Here is a 22,116-nt window from a genome sequence, read left to right as displayed (position 1 = left end):
CATAAATTAATAAATGTATGTATTTATTCATTGTGGGTATATCTACTAAATAACATTATTTATTAGTCTTTTTACAGTGATGATGAGAAACACTGAGGCACTTTAAGAATGAACATTGACCAATAATGATATATTTAAAAAAAAAAATACCAAAAATCCTCCCCTGGATAGACTGCGTTTGCATTCTGTTTGGCAACAATGTACCCTGGTAAAAAAGAAAAAAAAAACTATTAAAAAATATATACGTACAAGAACACTACATTATTTATACTCCTCCATAATGATTGTAACACACGCACACAGGAAACTGCTTGCCCACTTCAAAGATGGCTGCCGAGGACTCGTGCTTGTCACGTGACACCAGACCGCCCTAGCTGTGGGTGTGACCGTTACCTATAGTGCCCAATCCTTCGGTTTGTTCTCACTCCTGTGTGTGAGCTCCTCGCAGACATGGCTTCCCTCGTCCGCCTGCTGGAATGGATCTTCTTCTTCTACTTCTTCTCCCACATCCCAATAACACTGCTGGTGGATCTGCAGCCAATCCTGCCTTCCAGCTGGTACCCACAGGAGGTAAGTACCCCTCACTGCCAGGCACACTTACCGCAAAGACATCCCACCACTACAGTATGAGAGGGGAGAGTATATACCAACATCCCACCACTACAGTATGAGAGGGGAGAGTATATACCAACATCCCACCACTACAGTATGAGAGGGGGGGAGTATATACCAAAATCCCACTGCTACAGTATGAGAGGGGAGAGTATATACCAACATCCCACCACTACAGTATGAGAGGGAGAGTATATACCAACATCCCACTACTACAGTATGAGAGGGGAGAGTATATACCAACATCCCACTACTACAGTATGAGAGGGGAGAGTATATACCAACATCCCACTACTACAGTATGAGAGGGGAGAGTATATACCAACATCCCACCACTACAGTATGAGAGGGGAGAGTATATACCAACATCCCACCACTACAGTATGAGAGGGGGGAGTATATACCAACATCCCACCACTACAGTATGAGAGGGGAGAGTATATACCAACATCCCACCACTACAGTATGAGAGGGAGAGTATATACCAACATCCCACTACTACAGTATGAGAGGGGAGAGTATATACCAACATCCCACCACTACAGTATGAGAGGGGGGAGTATATACCAACATCCCACTACTACAGTATGAGAGGGGAGAGTATATACCAACATCCCACCACTACAGTATGAGAGGGAGAGTATATACCAACATCCCACTACTACAGTATGAGAGGGGAGAGTATATACCAACATCCCACCACTACAGTATGAGAGGGAGAGTATATACCAACATCCCACTGCTACAGTATGAGAGGGGAGAGTATATACCAACATCCCACTGCTACAGTATGAGAGGGGAGAGTATATACCAACATCCCACCACTACAGTATGAGAGGGGGGAGTATATACCAACATCCCACTGCTACAGTATGAGAGGGAGAGTATATACCAACATCCCACCACTACAGTATGAGAGGGAGAGTATATACCAACATCCCACTACTACAGTATGAGAGGGGGGAGTATATACCAACATCCCACTGCTACAGTATGAGAGGGAGAGTATATACCAACATCCCACCACTACAGTATGAGAGGGAGATTATATACCAACATCCCACTACAGTATGAGAGGGAGAGTATATACCAACATCCCACCACTACAGTATGAGAGGGGAGAGTATATACCAACATCCCACCACTACAGTATGAGAGGGGAGAGTATATACCAACATCCCACCACTACAGTATGAGAGGGGAGAGTATATACCAACATCCCACCACTACAGTATGAGAGGGGAGAGTATATACCAACATCCCACTACTACAGTATGAGAGGGGAGAGTATATACCAACATCCCACCACTACAGTATGAGAGGGGAGAGTATATACCAACATCCCACCACTACAGTATGAGAGGGGAGAGTATATACCAACATCCCACTAATACAGTATGAGAGGGAGAGTATATACCAACATCCCACTACTACAGTATGAGAGGGAGAGTATATACCAACATCCCACTACTACAGTATGAGAGGGAGAGTATATACCAACATCCCACTACTACAGTATGAGAGGGAGAGTATATACCAACATCCCACCACTACAGTATGAGAGGGAGAGTATATACCAACATCCCACTACTACAGTATGAGAGGGAGAGTATATACCAACATCCGACCACTACAGTATGAGAGGGAGAGTATATACCAACATCCCACCACTACAGTATGAGAGGGAGAGTATATACCAACATCCCACTACTACAGTATGAGAGGGAGAGTATATACCAACGTCCCACTACTACAGTATGAGAGGGGAGAGTATATACCAACATCCCACTACTACAGTATGAGAGGGGAGAGTATATACCAACATCCCACTACTACAGTATGAGAAGGGAGAGTATATACCAACATCCCACCACTACAATATGAGAGGGGAGAGTATATACCAAAATCCCACCACTACAATATGAGAGGGAGAGTATATATCAACATCCCACTACTACAGTATGAGAGGGAGAGTATATATCAACATCCCACTACTACAGTATGAGAGGGAGAGTATATATCAACATCCCACTACTACAGTATGAGAGGGAGAGTATATACCAACATCCCACTACAGTATGAGAGGGAGAGTATATACCAACATCCCACCACTACAGTATGAGAGGGGAGAGTATATACCAACATCCCACCACTACAGTATGAGAGGGGAGAGTATATACCAACATCCCACCACTACAGTATGAGAGGGGAGAGTATATACCAACATCCCACTACTACAGTATGAGAGGGGAGAGTATATACCAACATCCCACCACTACAGTATGAGAGGGGAGAGTATATACCAACATCCCACCACTACAATATGAGAGGGGAGAGTATATACCAAAATCCCACCACTACAATATGAGAGGGAGAGTATATATCAACATCCCACTACTACAGTATGAGAGGGAGAGTATATATCAACATCCCACTACTACAGTATGAGAGGGAGAGTATATATCAACATCCCACTACTACAGTATGAGAGGGAGAGTATATACCAACATCCCACTACTACAGTATGAGGGGAGAGTATATACCAACATCCCACTACTACAGTATGAGAGGGAGAGCATATACCAACATCCCACCACTACAGTATGAGAGGGGAGAGTATATACCAACATCCCACCACTACAGTATGAGAGGGGAGAGTATATACCAACATCCCACTACAGTATGAGAGGGAGAGTATATACCAACATCCCACCACTACAGTATGAGAGGGAGAGTATATACCAACATCCCACTACTACAGTATGAGAGGGAGAGTATATACCAACATCCCACCACTACAGTATGAGAGGGGAGAGTATATACCAACATCCCACCACTACAGTATGAGAGGGAGAGTATATACCAACGTCCCACTACTACAGTATGAGAGGGGAGAGTATATACCAACATCCCACTACTACAGTATGAGAGGGGAGAGTATATACCAACATCCCACTACTACAGTATGAGAAGGGAGAGTATATACCAACATCCCACCACTACAATATGAGAGGGAGAGTATATACCAAAATCCCACCACTACAGTATGAGAGGGAGAGTATATACCAACATCCCTATACTACAGTATGTATATGGCTCTGTCTAACACACCATGTGATACCTTACAATGTATAACATTATGAAATCATGAATATTTATAAATATCTTTATGTGATAATAAAACCTTATCACATTATAATCTGCACATATGCTGCAGAGTTGTTTATTATTTCTTCTGAAATTACACCGCATTACTGCAAGAGGAATAGGGTTAGGAAAGTCTATATTGAGAGCAATTCTGAAAACTTGAAGCGGGGGGCGCAATGTGTATGAGAAGGTGTAGCATCAACAAAAACGTATGGGTAGGAAAGCAATGTTTGTCCACCTCAGTACAGTGCCCTAATCATATCACACACAAAAATGAATAGATACATTATATTTTAATGTATTTCAATCATAGTGGCTGCCCAGTCTTGTCTTTAAAATGATTAGTTGTTGGTAGCCACTATGAATGAGATGAGGCAGTGAGACCCTAAGGCATGGGTAGGCAACCTTCGGCACTCCAGATGTTGGGGACTTTATCTCCCATGATGCTTTTACAGCCATAATGTTTGCAAAGCATTGGGGGAGATGTAGTCCAAAATATCTGGCATGCCAAATGTTGCTAGTTGAATCTTAGATTAGGCTAGTGAGGTTTGTGACAGTGGGGTTCCTCACGTTGGGCATCCTAGGTTAGGGTTAGTGGTGTTAACGATAGTGGGATTCTAGATTTTACGGCTGTTTTGGTTGAGAGGGTAAGAACCGGCTCCTGTTGGCATCTTTTAGAATTTTACACTTTCTCTATGTCCAAACAAATCTTCCATTATTTATCTGATGGTTTTCCCTTAAATACCTACTGGTTTACAGTTGTCATAAACCTGTGTCACCCCATTTGATGGAGGTGGTACCTTGTCCCGCACAGCATAGATGGAATGTTCGGTGCATATTTCCAATGACTGTTTTCATGTCTTTGACAAAAACTTGACACCGGTTTCAAGAGTTTTATACTTAAAATAATGAAATTTGAGTATTTGTTTGCCTAATCTATTTTATTCCTTTTCCATCAATTTTCAAAGAATTTAAAAACATTTTTCCCAACAAATGTCTTCTTTCGTGTCAATAGTTGTCACATAATTTAAGACATTGGAATGTTACTGTACTATGCTTTTAAAATAAAAAATAAAAGCCACAGTCATATTTTATTGCCAAGGAGCTTGTTCATGCTCTGGTATTACTGATTATCCTCTCCTAGTTGGTCTCCCCAAAAGCCAAACTGCCCCGCTACAATCGGTAATGAATGTTGCTGCCAGGCTGATCTTTCTCACTCGTCGTTCCTCACATACCTCGCCCCTGTGTCGATCCTTGACTTCCTGTATCACATAGGTGTCAATTTAAAATACCACCCCTTACCTATAAAGCTCTAACCAACTCTAACATTTCTTCCCTGATTCATAGATATGCCCCTTCTCAGTCTCTTCGCTCTGCCAGTGACCTTCTTCTGTCTGCTGCTCGCACCCTTACTGCCAACTCGTGCTTGCAGGACTTCTCGCATGCGGCTCCCTTCCTTTGGAACGGCCTACCTACCCCCATCAGACTCTCCCCTAGTCTTTAATTGTTTAAGAGATCCCTCAAAACACATCTGTTTAGAAATGTTTATGGACTCCCAGAGTAACTTATCTATCTATCCATATCTTGCTCTCCTAAAGAGCCACACTTCACACTTGCCTCCAGTTCTGCTACATTTCCACCTTGTTTGGTGGCTGTCACCCTTACTGCCCTGTTATGTATTTGTACCCCACCTCCTCTAGACTGTAAGCTTGTTTGAGCAGGGCCCTCATCTACCTATTGTTCCTGTGTCACTGTATAATTGTCTTATTTATTGTAAATCCCCCCCCCCCCCCCTTTCATAATATTGTAAAGCACTGTAGAATTAGTTGGCGCTATGTAAATGCCAATAATAATAATGCAAGAAAGGAGTTGAGTAGTACAGTGTCCCATTGATGCGTTATGGGAATAATGCATTAAAGTATTTGCAAATACTAAGATGTCTGCAGAAATCAGGAAGTGACTGACATCTCTCACCTAATCCTGGTCTCCCTAGTGTAATTTTGATTGGTAACACCGGTTGAAAAACATGAATGAAACTACCTGAGCAGAATATTCATAGTTTTACTAAACTAAGCTATTAGGATACAGTTATGCCTTGCTAGCAAGCCAATTAATACCTAGTCATCATTTGGCGATACACAAAATGTCTGAGGCTGAGATGTGACCTGAATTAGATATAATGGTCTTTAACCAATATTTGGAGGGTTGTGGGTGGGGTGGATATTGCAGTCTGAAAGCTGGCGCAGTGAACATAGGTCGATGTTTGACCTGGGTTATTGCTCCCTCTGTCCGTTATCGCTCTTCAAATAGTCTACTGTTGACTTATGTACAAAGCCTTTGCTCTCACAAAATATGACTAGCTTTTCCGGTTTTCCTTGTTTCACATATTCAGGGAGTCTGCTTTCCTGTTCAAAACGCTCCGGGGTTTGTTCGCTAAACAAAAATTTAGGTCAAATAGATGAATTTGGGAAACCAACTACTTTCCCAATTTAAGCCTTATATTTATGCAATCGGTTTGTGTTTTTAGAAAAAGAGCTTTTCTAGAGAACATTTTCATGTTCTGTAAAGAAGTTCTGTTAGAAGTGTCTGTAATGGCACCATTGTAGAGATTTTTCATATTGTACAATTACTGTGAGCCACAATGCACGCTCAGTAAGGTTATTTGTGTGATAAGGTGTAGATAATAATCTTTAATTCAAAGTTCATGCTTAGATAGGGACTTGCTGAATCACAGAGCAGAGTAGCCTGTAATCTTTATCATGGGCCCGTCACCTTTTAGCATAATTTGCAACATTCCAAAGAGAGACTTGGCCAGTAAAACAGTATGTGTAATTTTTTGACAGTTTTCCAAAATTGACAGTAGTCAAATTTGATATATTATTACAACACCCAAGCACGTATTGCCACAGTTAACCATATCTGAAACTTTACATCCTATGTATGACCGTACATTGTATAGCGGTAGTCCCAACGCAATCCTCAAGGCTAACTAATCTAGGAGCAAAAACCACACAAGCTTACAAAATTATGCAAAGTACCAAAAGCAAATAGGTGCAAAAATAAATGTGGCTCATCTGACCACACAGAATACCAAGTTTCCAACTACCTCTGGAAACCGCATTGCAATTCTATGATCAATGTCTTGCACTCATCTTCTAGTTTGTGGGCCATTGGTAATGCAATATTTTCTGATGAGACAATCCTCCCGCATAGTACCATCTGTAAGATGTGGAAGAACAAAGGTCTCTGGTTCGGGCTGTGAACCTTAGTTTAGTAGTGAAGAGACATCTTCAGTGGTATTCCAGACTTTTTTGCTCTTCAGACTTCATGGTATCACTTTGAGAAAAGCCATTTCCTGTTTCAGCATGTCAGTCAGTGCCATGCAAAGGTGGTTTGGCAAAATCTATTCAAGGGCTTCTTTGGCCTTCACAAAGCCCAGACCCCAATCCCAACCCCATTGGACAACTCTCAACTGGAATGCTAGCTGTGAGTCTGAAATCTTTGCCCAACATAACTAATCGAATCAAAGCAAATCTTTAGAGCAATATTCCAACATGTAGTGGAAAATCCTTTTTGGAAGTAGAACCATTGATTCAAATGGGTAATGGAAATCCTTCCTCTGCAGACCAACCAGATCTAATGTAGTTTAATTTTATCCTAATGAAATGTTGTAGTAGACTTGTGAGATGTTTTAGAATAACAGTTAAAAGGCGAGTAAAGTCACATCTACATTTTACATTGTCATTAATACTTTTTTCCTTTGATTTCTCCCCTAGGTATTGGATTTGATGAAATGGTACGTTGTCAGTTTTAAAGACCATATGATGATGAACCCACCTGCTTGGTTTTTGAGCTTTGTGTACTGTGAAGCTCTCGTACAACTTCCTTTCTTCCCTGTAGCAGCATATGCTTTTTACAAAGGTAAGTTTTTAAAGGGACACCACTGCCAAATGTAAAAAAACAAACAAACAAAAATCACTGTTCATTACATATACCCCCACTGAAAACTCTCTTTTCTGTAAAATGAAAAAAGTGGACCGACTCTCTTTTACACACTCAAAGCATTTCAGTAAGCTAATGTGTTTTAGGGATCTCGAGTGTCCCTTTAACTATCCACATATTTATACGATTTTTTTATTTTTTGGAGCCAATAGCTTATGTTAGTATGTAATGAGTGTTACTCATGAATTAAATATGCAAATAAAGCTAAGATGCCCCTACCCCCAAATTGAGATTTAAACTTGTAATGTGAACTAGTCTGCTCTAATTACTATATCTTCATTTGCACATTACAGCCAATAAAACTCAGTACTCTGCTAGACAGACAAAAATGTTAGTAAATTTAAAGGGTTACTCCAAGCAGTCTGCTGTAGTGGTTAACATGCCAGGAGTACCCTGGCCCTCTAGTAATGGGCAGCCTAGGTCCCCATCTGGCTCAGAGACAACTAGCATTTCGGATGATATGCTTCCGGGTGCTGCAGAGCTGTAAAAGTCAGATCCTGATCCAGTTGCTATTCATTGGCTGAGAACGTCAGCTGACCTCTCTCCAATAAATGGCACACTGTACATAAAAATGTTTACAGAATTTAAATGATCTGGCTAATGACAACCCTATGATGGTAACTGAGATGGAGTTACAACTTTGCTCGAAAAGGGGTTAAACTCCTTAAGTGCATTGTTTCAGTATGAAAAGCTACTTCTACAAAATTCAGGCACCATGACTACTTCAAATCAACAAAGTGCTTATGATGCTTGGAGTAACCCTTTAAACTGCAGTTATTTAGCGTTTTTTTTTTTTTTTTGTTTGTTTTTTAGATCCTGATGGGTATCAAGGATAAAATTAATAATGTTTTGTATTCTTGCTTTCCAGGTGGCTGCAAATGGATAAGAATTCCAGCCATTGTCTATTCGGCTCACGTTGCCACCACAGTCATTGCTATTATTGCACATGTTCTCTTCGGAGAATTTCAAAAATACAATGGTGTGGATCCTCCCAACCAGAAAGAGCGGCTGACTTTGGTCTCAATTTATGCACCATACCTAGTCATACCCTTGCTCATTTTGCTCACCATGTTATTTAGTCCACGTTATAAACAGGAAGAAAAACGGAAAAGAAGGTAGAAGGTTTATGTGAAAGCGACTGGTCTGTGGTTACTACAGAACACACAACACATTCCGTTCACATCATTTACAGCTGTGGACAATAATCTGGGCATAAAGGACTTTCCTATATGTTCTGTTTTGAATTGTGGATGCTAGTTTGAGTTAGAGACCAGAGGGGTTGGCGGGGGGGTACTGGTCACCTCATTGTCCTTAACATAATCCCTTTAATTGCCAAAACTACAATACCTTTGGTTTCAGTCATAATAAATGAATGACAATTTTAATCTTCCCATATTTTAAATGGACCGTAACCTTTTTCTTTTTAAGAATATGAAAAATTAATGACAGTGTTCAACATATAAATGGGTACTACCCCTTCCTTTCTGGGTGCTTATTCTGGGCAGAATTGGTTTTATAATTACATTGTGAACAGACTCTTTTTTTTTTTTCCCCCTTTGATGTCTACTGGTGTGTTTGTAATAGTTGCTTTACATACTTATTTTACTGTACCAATCTGTTTAATGGAAATGTTTAAAACTTTCAAAGCCCAAGTTTTTTTTTTTTTTTTTTAAATCATTGAAATAAAGTTTTATATTTTAAATTCTTGATATTCACACATTTTCTTCTACTTAAAAGGAAGGATCCTGATATCGATATATTAAGTTTTCTGACAGGAAATACGAACTAAGAGTAATTAGTTATGCTAGCATAATGCACAAATATATATATACACAAACACACACACTATAACAGGAATGAACATCTTAATTAAGAAATAAAATCTTGGTAATTATATCTTTCCACAGAATTGGTATAAAATGTATACATATTAAATAGAAAAAAATATATATTCTCCTATACTAAAGTGTTTGAATTTTCGCATTTTTCAAAAGAATAGCAGAGTGATACATTTTCGATTTAAAAAGAAACATATGAAGTTATAGTTAAAGTGGCTCTGTCACCTCAAATGTACCTTTCTTCCTATGGGGACTTAACTGACGCTGGATGTCCTTACGCAGAGCGTGAGGACATCCAGTGTCAGTTAGGCGACCTAAAGTCTGATTAAAATCCTGGAAGCATCTCTAGTGGCTGTAAACTGCGCCTCCTAAATCTGAAATGATTTACATTGCAGGAGTAAGAGGGACAGGGACACTGCACACACCCCACTTTAATGATGAATTGGTCTGGGTGCCTATAGTGTCCATTGAAAACAGGATATAGAAAGGCACCCAGGACTCCTATATATCTGTATTCTGAGACTTTCCTGGTCAAACTAGGAAGAGTGGGCACAGGCCACATTAAAGTGATTAGGGGGAGGGCAAAAATGTCCTGTGGATCAGGAGCTTGAGAACTCTAGGAGTCTAAACAACACATTGCACCCAACAGGTCGTGCCTCAAGTGTCACTTTAAAAATCATCCCATAGCAAATATGAAGTCCCAGGTCTGGTAAAAATAAAAGCAAGACATTTTATACTTTTTGATGAACGTTTTTATATATAAAATTGTAATATTACATGCATACAACAATTATATAATCTGGCCAAACAAAAAATGGATTAAACTTAATTCTGGTGTTATGACCTCACTGCAAGCTTCCCAACAGTATAATGTCTAACCATGCACTGTGACATTACGTCTGTGCATGTGGTCTGGTAAAGATAATCAACAACAAAATAAAACGTTAAATACTTAACTCATATCAATAACAAAATTATAGAGTAAACCAGGAAAAGCATGCAGGATTATTCACTGAGAATGAAGTACAAAGTAGCCAAATTGGAAGCGGTCACAGTTTGGCCTACATTATGAAATGTAATTGAAATCCCCACAGGTGATTAACCTTGAAAATATATTTAACACCTAAAGGTTCAATGACCATCTAAGAAATCAGAACAATCTGATTATTAGTGTATACTACATATATATTTATATGTATACTATAATGATCTGTCCATTACGGACATTGTCCGTACCTCAATCGCTGTCTTTTCCGGTCTGACTGTCACCATGCTGAGCAGCACTAGGACTTACAAGTGACAGTTACACTGCTGCCATTTTAACTTAAACCTATCCCAATTATGATATGGCATGAGAAATGTTCAGGGGACAGAAACTGCACAATTAAGTATCCCTAGTTCTTCTGCAAGTTTATCATTATCAGCGAAGGAACTGAATAAATAGCAGGAGATGCAGACAGAGAGAGACAGACTTGTGTCATGATGTTTAATATATTTATGCACTAGCTCTTAAAAGTATAACTGTACCATTATAGGTATACATGTTTCTCCAAGCAAGAAAGCAGAATTACTGCAATGTGGCAACAATGGCCAAAATTAGACTAATTTGAATTTACTAGTTTAGGGAACAAACCTGTATCTGCTGGCTCCCTTTACACAGTGGCCAATCATTTATAAAGTACCAAATTGTTCTGCGGTGCTTTACAATAATGCAGTTGAGATCTATAAAAGCAAATTATTCAAAGACAAAAATGTTGACCGATACAAGAAGTAAAGATTACTCATAGCAAAAAAGCTCAGAATCTACAAGCAATGAAGGTAAAGAAACACGAGAAGAATGAGGAGAGGTGCACAGATATAATGTCTGTGTAAATCTGGTCTGTGATGGTACCTTAGAGTTTAAAGAGCAATGTAGTAACAGAAACAGTAATCTAAAAAGCCGTGTTTTTAAATATATGTGCCCGTTTGAAAGGATTACATAGAAATGTAAATTGGAATCCTGAACGGGTGAGTCATTTGCATAGTCAGCTTGGCCTTCTGGGAGAGTTAAAAAAACATGATCTTTTATAGTGTCTGTGGGAGACTATTTCTTTATAATCTACCTTAGGATATATACCGTTAGATGGTGCATAACAGTACATTTCAGAGCATCATACCGCCCTGAAATGTGAGGCTGTGCAGCTCCTCCATATGTAGGTCCCATAAGGCAGCATATTTTAACATTTACTTTAACCCCTTAAGGACCAAACTTCTGGAATATGTCATGTGTCCTTAAGGGGTTAAGCAAGGAGAGTTAATGCATTCTTTGCTTTTACTAATTAGATAAGACAATTCATTTTAAATCAGGGATCACAAGTCCTGTTTTCTTTTTGTTCTAGTAACTCATAACAAGTCAGAACTTAAACAAATAAACCCCTTTTTGGTACATTTGTACAATCAGATTTGCATAAACAGCTTCTACCAATTTATCACTAGAAAATGCACAAATGTAATAAGGTCAGTCATACAAAGCGTCCATGTGCGTACTTATTAGTGGGCGTGTGAAAAACACCCAGAAATTATTAATACTGGTTGCCAAAAGCAATTGTAAATTATTGGACAAATGTATGAAATAAATTTATTTTAACCACTTCTAAAATTGTACATTAAAATTGCTGAACATTGTTTAAAGTAGAGGTGATCAACTACAACCTCCTCCAGAGAAAGTAGGAATAGGTCTCTCAGAATTCACTGTATTGCTGCACTATTAAGATTAAAAGTAGTACCAGTCTACTAAAAACAAGGTAAACTTATAATAATATTATGTAAACACTGCCTTGCAGTATGCTTTCCTTCACACTGCAACTTATGTTTTTCATTGATAACTAACTTTAGTGCATTAAATAATGAGCTTCAATAAATATATTATTGGGAAATACTTCTGATCAGATCAGTTCCTTGGTGAATAAACCCTTTGCCTGTGATCTTTCAAATAATAAAAAAAAAAAAAGAAAAGTAACATTTAAATAGGGATAGTGAAAATAAATACAAGTGATAATTAAGTAGGTATTTAGGTTTGCTTTTTGTGTGAATGTGGGATGGACTTGTATTTAAGTCATTTAACAAGTCATGCAGTTTAGTTTTTCATCACAATCCCTTCTATTTACGATCACTGTCCCTATTTAAATGTTACTTTTGTCTTGAAAAAAGTCCGGAGTAAGACTGAAACGTCGACACGACTTATGGGAGTATATCATTGAAAATGAAAGCAGAAATAGTATTTACAAAGACCATTTGAGGGGGCTTTTCTTGCAGTATATCTAGATTTTATATACACATATTATAACATAATAATATATATAGATCTATCTTCCAGATAGATAGATATACACATATATCTAGATAGATAAATCTATCTATAAATACACACAAGTTATATCCAAATGTTTTATAAATGAAATCCATTCTTTCTTTTGTATCTGTTAGCAATGAAAATTTGAAGAAAAAAAATAAAGAAAGCAAACAAATATTATTTAAGTGAAAACGATTTACATTTACATGAGAAAAAGAATCAGCAAGGCCACCTGCACTTACGTAGGTGGGATATTAAGGCTGGCATTGTAAAAATGACTGTAAACAATTGGATTTGGTTCCAGCCCAAGAAGATTTGTACAATCAAGCTGAAAAATATGTCACAATCTAAACTAGCTCTGTTTCAACCGCACAAAACGTGGCTTTAGTGGACTTACAATATAAATGTCTGCTGTAAGATCCAGTTGAAAATGGAATGAAATGTTTAAAAAGAAAGAAACAAACACCGTATAAAATCAGTCAGCTATGGAATTGTCGATGCCAACGTTATTTCTGAAGAATGAATTTGTCAATGAATTCATTTTGCTCGGCTTCCACTTTACACAGAGCGTCATATTCTATTCGATATCTGAGGGAAATGGAACAGAAAACAGTTAATAAATATGCGCAGCATTTAAACAGAGGGTTTGTCTATGTTGTTGCGGTGCCTGTTGCTACTGTTAGCAAGAAGCATCACATACCGACAGGGAGTTACTAGCTGCTGCTCCTGAAAGACAGATGCCATTATTTTCTATGGAAGCTAACCACTACTTGGCAGCTGATGTCTCACACTGATTATCTCTGAAAATGCAGTGTTTACATTAAAAGGCCTGCAGGGACAGTACGTTGGAGTGGTTCTGGTGACTATAGTGTATATTTAGTCCATTTATAAACATACCTTTCCAGTTGCATCTTCTTTTCCGCTATTAAAGCATAGAGCTGCTGTTGCTGGGCTTCCCTCTGTTTTGCTATCGATCTCAGTAAATTGCGGGCACCAATGGCCTAATTAAAAAAAAAATAAAAATACAAATTATCATATATCTCTAGAAAATCTATTTTATACATGTCAGGAATTGATAAGGGGACCGGTACATTTTTGATCAAAATAGCCAAACTACGAAAAACTGGAGGAAATAAAATCTTTAATTTGGCTATTTTGGCCTAATATTTGCTATCACATAAAAATATATAAAGTGAAGCATTAAGTAAATACAATTTAAAACACTGGCTATTAAAATAGAAGGTTAAACTTAATCAACCTAATAAATATATCAAACTGCCGAAGCATTAAAGGACCACTATAGGCACCGAGACCACTTCAGCTCAATGAAGTGGTCTGGGTGCCAGGTCCAACTAGGATTAACCCTGCCTACAGTAAACATAGCAGTTTCAGAGAAACTGCTATGTTTACTTTAGGGTTAATCCAGCCTCTAGTGGCGGTCTCATTGACAGCCGCTAGAGGCGCTTCCACGCTTCTCACTGTGATTTTCACAGTGAGAAGACGCCAGCGTCCATAGGAAAGCATTCAGAAGTGGTCTGGGTGCCTGGAGTGTCCCTTTAACTATCAGAATTTTAAATGGGGTAACTGACCAAACAGGTGAGCAAGAGAGAAAAAAAAAAATAAAATCTTTGTCGAATGGAAACTATTTTCAAACTTGGCTACTTTAGACTAAATCTTGCAATTCACCAGAGAATGCCATGCAACTCAGTGCCAACTAAACAGTTCTTATATCTATATTCCTAGCCTTATGAAAAGTGTTGGTAATGCTTACCTTCATTTTTTCGTTCTCTGTTTCTTTAGCCAGCTGGTCGACAAGATTGATTAATCCACCCACTATCTTCTGAAACTGACCTATTTCTGAAAGAAAGTGAAATTGTGTGTAAGAATCTCAGCAAAAATAGGAAGTCTTACCACAGGTTAAGATAGATAGCTGTCTATGTTGCCTACCTGTTCTATGGTAAAAGTTACTGACGGGGGAGCTTTTTCAAACGTTTTGTAGTAGTATAAAAAACAAACAAACGTTTGCACATGCGTAACATTCTGTACAATGCTATAACATTGCTATTAGTGCATTAAAATGACCACATGTGAAATTACAATAACATTTAACCCCTTAAGGACCAAACTTCTGGAATAAAAGGGAATCATGACATGTCAGACATGTCATGTGTCCTTAAGGGGTTAAAAGGACTCTATAGTTCAAGTCAATGAAGTGTTCTTTGTGCTATGTCCCTCCAGTTTTATCTCTTAAGCTAAAAAAAACTAGAATAGGTAAGTAAAATCACCTTTCCAACCCTGGCAGTGGGGGCGGTCACCTAAATGGTGACTATGACACTATAGCATTAGTGTCAGAAAGGTGTCATATGGAAAATAAATGGTTTAACTATGTGCTACACGTTTCATATTTTGTATAAAAGGAAATGTGATTAACTCCCCACATAGTGATTACATTCCCACAGTCTGTTTCTCTATTTAGCGTACTATATTGGTCATTGCCTGTAGAGCCCTGTGTATTATTGGAAATATAGCAATAATGATATATATTGATGTTCTATGTGCATTCCATTCTTATTATAGTTCTGCTAATGTGGAAATATTGATTTTATTTTCCTGCGATATTTACAGGTCTGTTTACTAGGTTGACAAACACTGCTAGCAGCAGTACAAGCAAATAAGCAAGCAGTACAAGCAAATAGTGGTAGAGGTTAACACAGTAAAGGAGTTTAAGCATGCGTGGGATAGGCATAAGGCTATCTATCCTAACTATAAGATAAGGCCAGGGACTAATGCAAGTATTTAGAAAATTGGGCAGACTAGATGGGCCGAATGGTTCTTATCTGCCGTCACATTCTATGTTTCTATGTTTCTATGTTTCTATAAAAAGATCACAAACATTCTATCTCCATCCTCCTTGAAATAGCAAGACCCACATGTAGATTACACATCCTCCGATGTACAGTATGAGACAAGATGTCACGAGACAAGATGTTAAATGTTACTTAAACGGACATTAAAAGCGCAACTTAAGTGATAGGGTTTTGGCCTCATATTCATGCTTGATTTTCTCCCTGCTTGAATCTCTCTAGTATTCCTAAAAAAAACAAAAAACACTTTTGCTGTTTTCTGCAGAATAACTTAATCCATTAACCATGCCTCCATTTCCAAATGTCATTGTGATTGGAAGGTATGCAGAAAGACTGTCATGAAAACCCATTCCAACATGAACAAAATAAAAAAAGGGCCATTGTCACTATGGGAAGGGAGTATAGAGACCACCTAGATGCTTATTCTGCCTCCCAGCCGGAACTGAGGGCCGGGACATACCCTGAAATGCTGTGGAACTGTTCAATGGAACAGAGCTGTGCCACGATCCAGTGAACCTTTGAATGGGTACTGGTTGGTCCACTGACCAATAGGCAATGAGGCATCAGAGGACACCAAGGAGTTGGGAGCACTCCCTTTCCCCAGAATTTTATGAGAGTTGGAATAACCAGCTGCAAGCCTGGAACTCTGCGCTGGATCGGAGAATGGCTGCGACCCAGTAAAACTTTAACAATTGGGGCACAGATTCTCTGGTCAGAGAGCTATTTGGACAGCGAGGGCGCCTAGAGACCATCTATTCAGGGACATATGGTAGTGAATTAGGGATAACCACAGACGAGAAGGATTTGGGAATTGTTATAGAAAACAAATTAAACAGCAATATGCAATGTCAATATGCAGTTGCTAAGGCCAGTAAGGTTTTGTCATGTACAAATAGGGGCATAAATTCTCGGGATGAAAATATAATTTTGCCTCTTTATAAATCCCTGGTATGACCACACCTTGAATATGCTGGGCAATTTTGGGCACCTGTTCTAAAGAAAGATATCATGGCACTAGAAAAAGTGCAGAGACAGGCTACAAAATTGATAAAAAAAAGAATGGAGCATTTTAGTTACGAAAAAAGGTTAAAAAATGTATATCTGTTTAATTTGGAAAAACGGCGCCTGAGAGGGGATATGATAACATTATACAAATATATTCGGGGCCAGTACAAACCTTTATCTGGAAATCTATTCATAAACAGGGCTATATATAGGACATGAGGTCACACATTTAGGATGGAAGAAAGGAGAGTTATATATAGTTACATAGCTGAAAAGAGACTTGCGTCCATCAAGTTCATCTAAGGAAAAGAAAAAAAAATTTTGCAGTAAGAACTATAAGGATATGGAATTCTCTGCCTGAAGAGGCGGTTTAACCAGGGTCCATACAGATGTTTAAACTGCAATTGGATAAATACTTGCAAAAACATAACATACAGGGATATTATTTCTAATTAGTGGGGTAATAGCTGCTTGATCCAAGGAGACATCTGACTGCTATTTTGGAGTCAAGAATAATTTTTTTCCTAGTTTGTTGCAAAATTGGAAGGGCTTCAGACTGGGTTTATTGCCTTCTTTTGGATCAACAGCAAAATCATTTGTGAGGAAGGCTGAACTTGATGGCCGCAAGTCTCTTTTCAGCTATGTAACTATGTAACTGAAATATGCTGTAGGGGTGCCATCAAGGAAAGAGGGTTCTGGGAACATTTTGTACATCTTGCTTCAAGATTTGTGAGGGCACAGCAGGGAGTCTATCTTGTTAGCTGAGAAAACTGTAAATAAGACCCCAGACCGAGTGGCGCCAAGGAGGGACTTTATAGCTGCGTTGTGTGCATTAAGAAATATTTAGTCTGAACTAATGTATAGGGGAAAAGCTATAATCACTACTTTACAGGAGATAAGGCCTCCAGAGCTAAACCCCTGCAGGGAGCTATGTCCACTGTAGAGAGCTATAAACACTATCCAGGAAAGAGATATCCAAAGACCCCCAAGTCCAGCTTCAGCGACTGGATCTAAAGCACTCCAGAGACTCGTGTTAACAACGAGGAAGTTAACCTAATGAAGGTACACAGTCAAAGTACAGGAGCTCTGTTACAAAGACATTCTGAAGAAAACTAAGGCATGTGTGAGCGTGTGTGAGCGTGTGACTCCATCTCACAGCAAATAACTATCCCACTATTATCTGTATAGTATTTCAAAACCAAGCTACCGGTAAGTGTAAAGGGGTAAATAATATGACAGTGATTAACTAGTTGAGTAAGTACCCTGAGTAGTTACAATCAGAAAGATGTGAAAAGAGGAGACATGGTGTGTTCATGCCTTGTGTGTTGCTTTAAAATTAAAAACCATCAGTATAATTTTTGCAGGGAGAAAGGCTAGCATTCACAAATAACATGTAAGAGGACTGCTGGAGGTGGAGGGAAACCCAAATGAATTATATAGTTACAGCATTATCTGCAGTGCTGCACCATAGGTATATAAACAAGGTAAAGAGGGCACGAGAAGATAGGACAATTGTTTCACAAAGCCACATGTTTCTTTTGACACATAAAAAGGGCTTATTGAAGCTATGATGCTGGAAATTATTCTTGTAAATAATTTAAGACTAATGTAAAGACAAAACATTATGAACAAAACATCTGGGATTATGTATTGAAACATGGAGATGTGTGTTATGAATTAATTTCTATATATTTAGAAATCAGTATCAAACCTAGTCCTTAAGGATAAAAACTTTCTGCTACAGTGTTCATGTTTTCTCAAATTAGCAGGTAATCAATCAAAAGACCAAGGTAGTAATGATCCTAAGTATCTACGTACATTCCCCAGAGGAAATTATTGTTGCACCCTTACATATGCCTGGTAAGCATAACATATAGCTGTTTTTCCAAGTATGTTTTATCTTTTTTGCATCTGAGTGAATCAAACGCTGACTTACTGTCTACAAAGTCTTTGCATTCTTCTTTTAGTTCTGTTGTTTGCTGAGAAACCTCGGGATCTAAGACTCTTAGCTTGTTCAGCTCATCAAAGTGCAGCCCGGCTTCTGAAAGGGAGTCTCTGGCCATTTCTATGGAAGAGAAGTAAGTAGTAGCTGTATATGTTGCATACAATTATGAGATAGTAACTAATCCCAGTTTCCAGTTCAGAACTGTAAAATACACGATGAAAAGAAAAAAAAAACTGCAGAACTTGACAAACAACAATTACCAGGAAAAACTGAGACGTGATATTTGATTGCCTTACTGTATACCTCCATGGGGGACTTTATACTAGACTTGAGGCAAAACCGCTTCAATGGAATGTAGAGTAAATTCACTGACAAATCACCATATAGGTAAAATTCTCTCAAAACGGTCACAGCATATATAGAGGGCCTACAGATTTAATGTCCGCATCCTGTTTACTCTGAAGACAATAGTGCATAGTAAATAAGGGACACCACAGATACCAAAACCACGTCTTCTCAATTAAGTTGTTATGGTGCCAGGTGATCCCAGACACCGCTTACGAATAGAAATATGTGTACACAACTACCATCCACTCTGCCCAGCTCCTTCTGGCAATGGGCTGAGGCTTTAATCAGGAAGCCTCGGACTGGGCGCCGTTGATTGGCTGAGAGGTTTAGTTGACACTGTGATCCTAGCACTAGCTCTCTATTCATAAACCTGTGTGAAAAGGTATGAAGCTGTTTTTGAGTCCAGAATGGTCCTTGAAACAGCGCATTGTTGTAAATTGAAATCCCAGCTGGAAAATTCAGACTAGAAAAAGCCAAGTTGCGACTGTAAGACTGCGGGGTTGGTGATTTTTTTAAATTTTAAATCACATATTAAACCACTAACGGGTATGTTGTATTATTTCCAAATGACATTTCTTATTGTATTAAATATACTTGAAACAGATTAATTATAAGCAGTAAACTCATCTAATTTAATCATTTATAAGAGGCACATTGGGGTAATGACCAACCATCTTCCCATAAGCTCTGCATATTTAGCTGCTGAGATGCATGAAGACTCTTATCCTTGTATGTATGCCGCCAAACAACTTACACTCATTAGATTAGATTGCGCGAGACTCTCTATAGAACACATCTCATGATAAACAAGATGACGCCTGAATCCCAGCTGTCACTAAAATAGTCCCTACTTCCTCTTACGGTATCATTGGATTGCGTTGGGAGATTTAATAAATTTAAAACGCAGTCGGCACGAATATTTCTTACAAATTATATATTTTTTTAGTGACAGGGCCTTAACTGATTTCCCAGTGAGAGCACATGAATCACAGATACTGTGGGGAAACCACTTACTTCTTTCTTACACAATGTGTGTGTATGGCAACCATATGGTTAAATACCATAACAACTGTGACCCATAACAATCCAGTGGGGCCCCACATATTAGCTGGTGGCCTGATCTAGGGCTTTCAGACTGAGATAAGTAAATACAGATTAGTGATATCTGAGCTTGCTTTCATATTTATGGGATCAAAGCTCTTCAGACCCGCGCTATCTAGTGCCAGGGAGGGAGAGAGAGGTGGGAGAGGGAGGGAGAGAGAGGGTGGGAGAGAGAGGGGAAGAGAGAGAGAGATGGGAAGAGAGAGAGATGGGAAGAGAGAGAGATGGGAAGAGAGAGAGAGAGAGATGGGAAGAGAGAGAGAGAGAGAGAGAGAGATGGGAAGAGAGAGAGAGAGATGGGAAGAGAGAGAGAGAGATGGGAAGAGAGAGAGTGAGAGAGAGAGAGAGATGGGAAGAGAGAGAGAGATGGGAAGAGAGAGAGAGATGGGAAGAGAGAGAGAGATGGGAAGAGAGAGAGAGATGGGAAGAGAGAGAGAGATGGGAAGAGAGAGAGAGATGGGAAGAGAGAGAGAGATGGGAAGAGAGAGATGGGAAGAGAGATGGGAAGAGAGAGAGAGATGGGAAGAGAGAGAGAGATGGGAAGAGAGAGAGAGATGGGAAGAGAGAGAGAGATGGGAAGAGAGAGAGATGGGAAGAGAGAGAGATGGGAAGAGAGAGAGAGAGAGATGGGAAGAGAGAGAGAGAGAGAGAGAGAGATGGGAAGAGAGAGAGAGAGATGGGAAGAGAGAGAGAGAGATGGGAAGAGAGAGAGTGAGAGAGAGAGAGAGATGGGAAGAGAGAGAGAGATGGGAAGAGAGAGAGATGGGAAGAGAGAGAGAGATGGGAAGAGAGAGAGAGATGGGAAGAGAGAGAGAGATGGGAAGAGAGAGAGAGATGGGAAGAGAGAGAGAGATGGGAAGAGAGAGATGGGAAGAGAGAGAGAGATGGGAAGAGAGAGAGAGATGGGAAGAGAGAGAGAGATGGGAAGAGAGAGAGAGATGGGAAGAGAGAGAGAGATGGGAAGAGAGATAGAGTGGGAGAGAGGGGGGAGAGAGAGAGGGAGGGAAAGAGAGGGTGGGAGAGAGAGGGGAAGAGAGAGAGAGAGATGGGAAGAGAGAGAGAGAGATGGGAAGAGAGAGAGAGAGATGGGAAGAGAGAGAGAGAGATGGGAAGAGAGAGAGAGAGATGGGAAGAGAGATAGAGTGGGAGAGAGGGGGGAGAGAGAGGGAGGGAAAGAGAGGGTGGGAGAGAGAGGGGAAGAGAGAGAGAGAGAGGGGAAGAGAGAGAGAGAGAGGGGAAGAGAGAGAGAGAGAGGGGAAGAGAGAGAGAGAGATGGAAGAGAGAGAGAGAGATGGAAGAGAGAGAGAGAGATGGAAGAGAGAGAGAGAGATGGAAGAGAGAGAGAGAGATGGAAGAGAGAGAGAGAGATGGAAGAGAGAGAGAGAGATGGAAGAGAGAGAGAGAGATGGAAGAGAGAGAGAGAGATGGAAGAGAGAGAGAGAGATGGAAGAGAGAGAGAGAGATGGAAGAGAGAGAGAGAGAGATGGGAAGAGAGAGAGAGATGGGAAGAGAGAGAGAGATGGGAAGAGAGAGAGAGAGAGATGGGAAGAGAGAGAGAGAGAGAGATGGGAGAGAGGGGGGGAGAAGAGAGAGAGCTAGCTGTACATGGCAAGGCAGGTACAAGGCGGTTACCGGATCATACAGCTGCTCAGCTCCTGCTGTGTATCGCGAACTCCGGCTGCCACGGCGACAGCTGGGAATTGTTTACCTACGTCACTTCCTGACGGGCGCACTAGGCTCCATGGCAACGGTGTGACTAACGCGTGGAAGGCTCGGCGGCCATTTTAGTGAAGGTCAAGATGTAACTGGCTATAGGTGGGAAGCCTGGCACTGAGTTACATCTACCGCGTCCAGCTGACTGATAGCGATTATAACGTTACTGTTAGAACTGTTCTGAAGTATAATAATAATAAGTTCTGTGTG

At 39.7% G+C, this 22,116-nt stretch overlaps 2 protein-coding genes across 2 annotated transcripts; one reads left to right on the top strand and one right to left on the bottom strand.

The window, feature by feature from the left end:
- The first annotated feature begins 384 nt into the window (after positions 1-384).
- Positions 385-9,463, top strand: TMEM97 (transmembrane protein 97). Its single transcript, XM_063444047.1, has 3 exons — positions 385-570; positions 7,536-7,680; positions 8,630-9,463. The coding sequence occupies exons 1-3, from the start codon at positions 451-453 to the stop codon at positions 8,878-8,880; spliced, it is 516 nt and encodes a 171-aa protein (XP_063300117.1). The 5' UTR covers positions 385-450; the 3' UTR covers positions 8,881-9,463.
- Positions 9,464-13,066: 3,603 nt separating this feature from the next.
- IFT20 (intraflagellar transport 20) lies at positions 13,067-21,975 on the bottom strand. The gene is made up of 5 exons (XM_063444036.1): positions 21,826-21,975; positions 18,736-18,864; positions 14,702-14,787; positions 13,828-13,931; positions 13,067-13,518 (listed from the first exon to the last, which is right to left on the bottom strand). Exons 2-5 carry the CDS (start codon positions 18,860-18,862, stop codon positions 13,437-13,439), a joined length of 399 nt encoding a protein of 132 aa, XP_063300106.1. The 5' UTR covers positions 18,863-18,864; positions 21,826-21,975; the 3' UTR covers positions 13,067-13,436.
- Between the last annotated feature and the right edge of the window lie 141 nt (positions 21,976-22,116).

The sequence above is a fragment of the Pelobates fuscus genome, chromosome 1, assembly GCF_036172605.1.
Source record: "Pelobates fuscus isolate aPelFus1 chromosome 1, aPelFus1.pri, whole genome shotgun sequence".
Taxonomy (NCBI): domain Eukaryota; kingdom Metazoa; phylum Chordata; class Amphibia; order Anura; family Pelobatidae; genus Pelobates; species Pelobates fuscus.
The sequence above is the reverse complement of the archived record's forward strand: the minus strand, read 5'-3'. Positions and strand labels throughout refer to the sequence as shown.

Bases quoted from the DNA above. Each gene is read 5' to 3' on its own strand.
- TMEM97 (XM_063444047.1), top strand. From the start codon at position 451: ATGGCTTCCCTCGTCCGCCTGCTGGAATGGATCTTCTTCTTCTACTTC. The intron at 571-7,535 runs GTAAGTACCCCT...TTTCTCCCCTAG, and splicing joins CCAGCTGGTACCCACAGGAG to GTATTGGATTTGATGAAATG. The intron at 7,681-8,629 runs GTAAGTTTTTAA...CTTGCTTTCCAG, and splicing joins AGCATATGCTTTTTACAAAG to GTGGCTGCAAATGGATAAGA.
- IFT20 (XM_063444036.1), bottom strand. From the start codon at position 18,862: ATGGCCAGAGACTCCCTTTCAGAAGCCGGGCTGCACTTTGATGAGCTG. The intron at 13,932-14,701 runs GTAAGCATTACC...TTTTTTAATTAG, and splicing joins CAGAGAACGAAAAAATGAAG to GCCATTGGTGCCCGCAATTT. The intron at 13,519-13,827 runs GTATGTTTATAA...CATTTCCCTCAG, and splicing joins AAGAAGATGCAACTGGAAAG to ATATCGAATAGAATATGACG.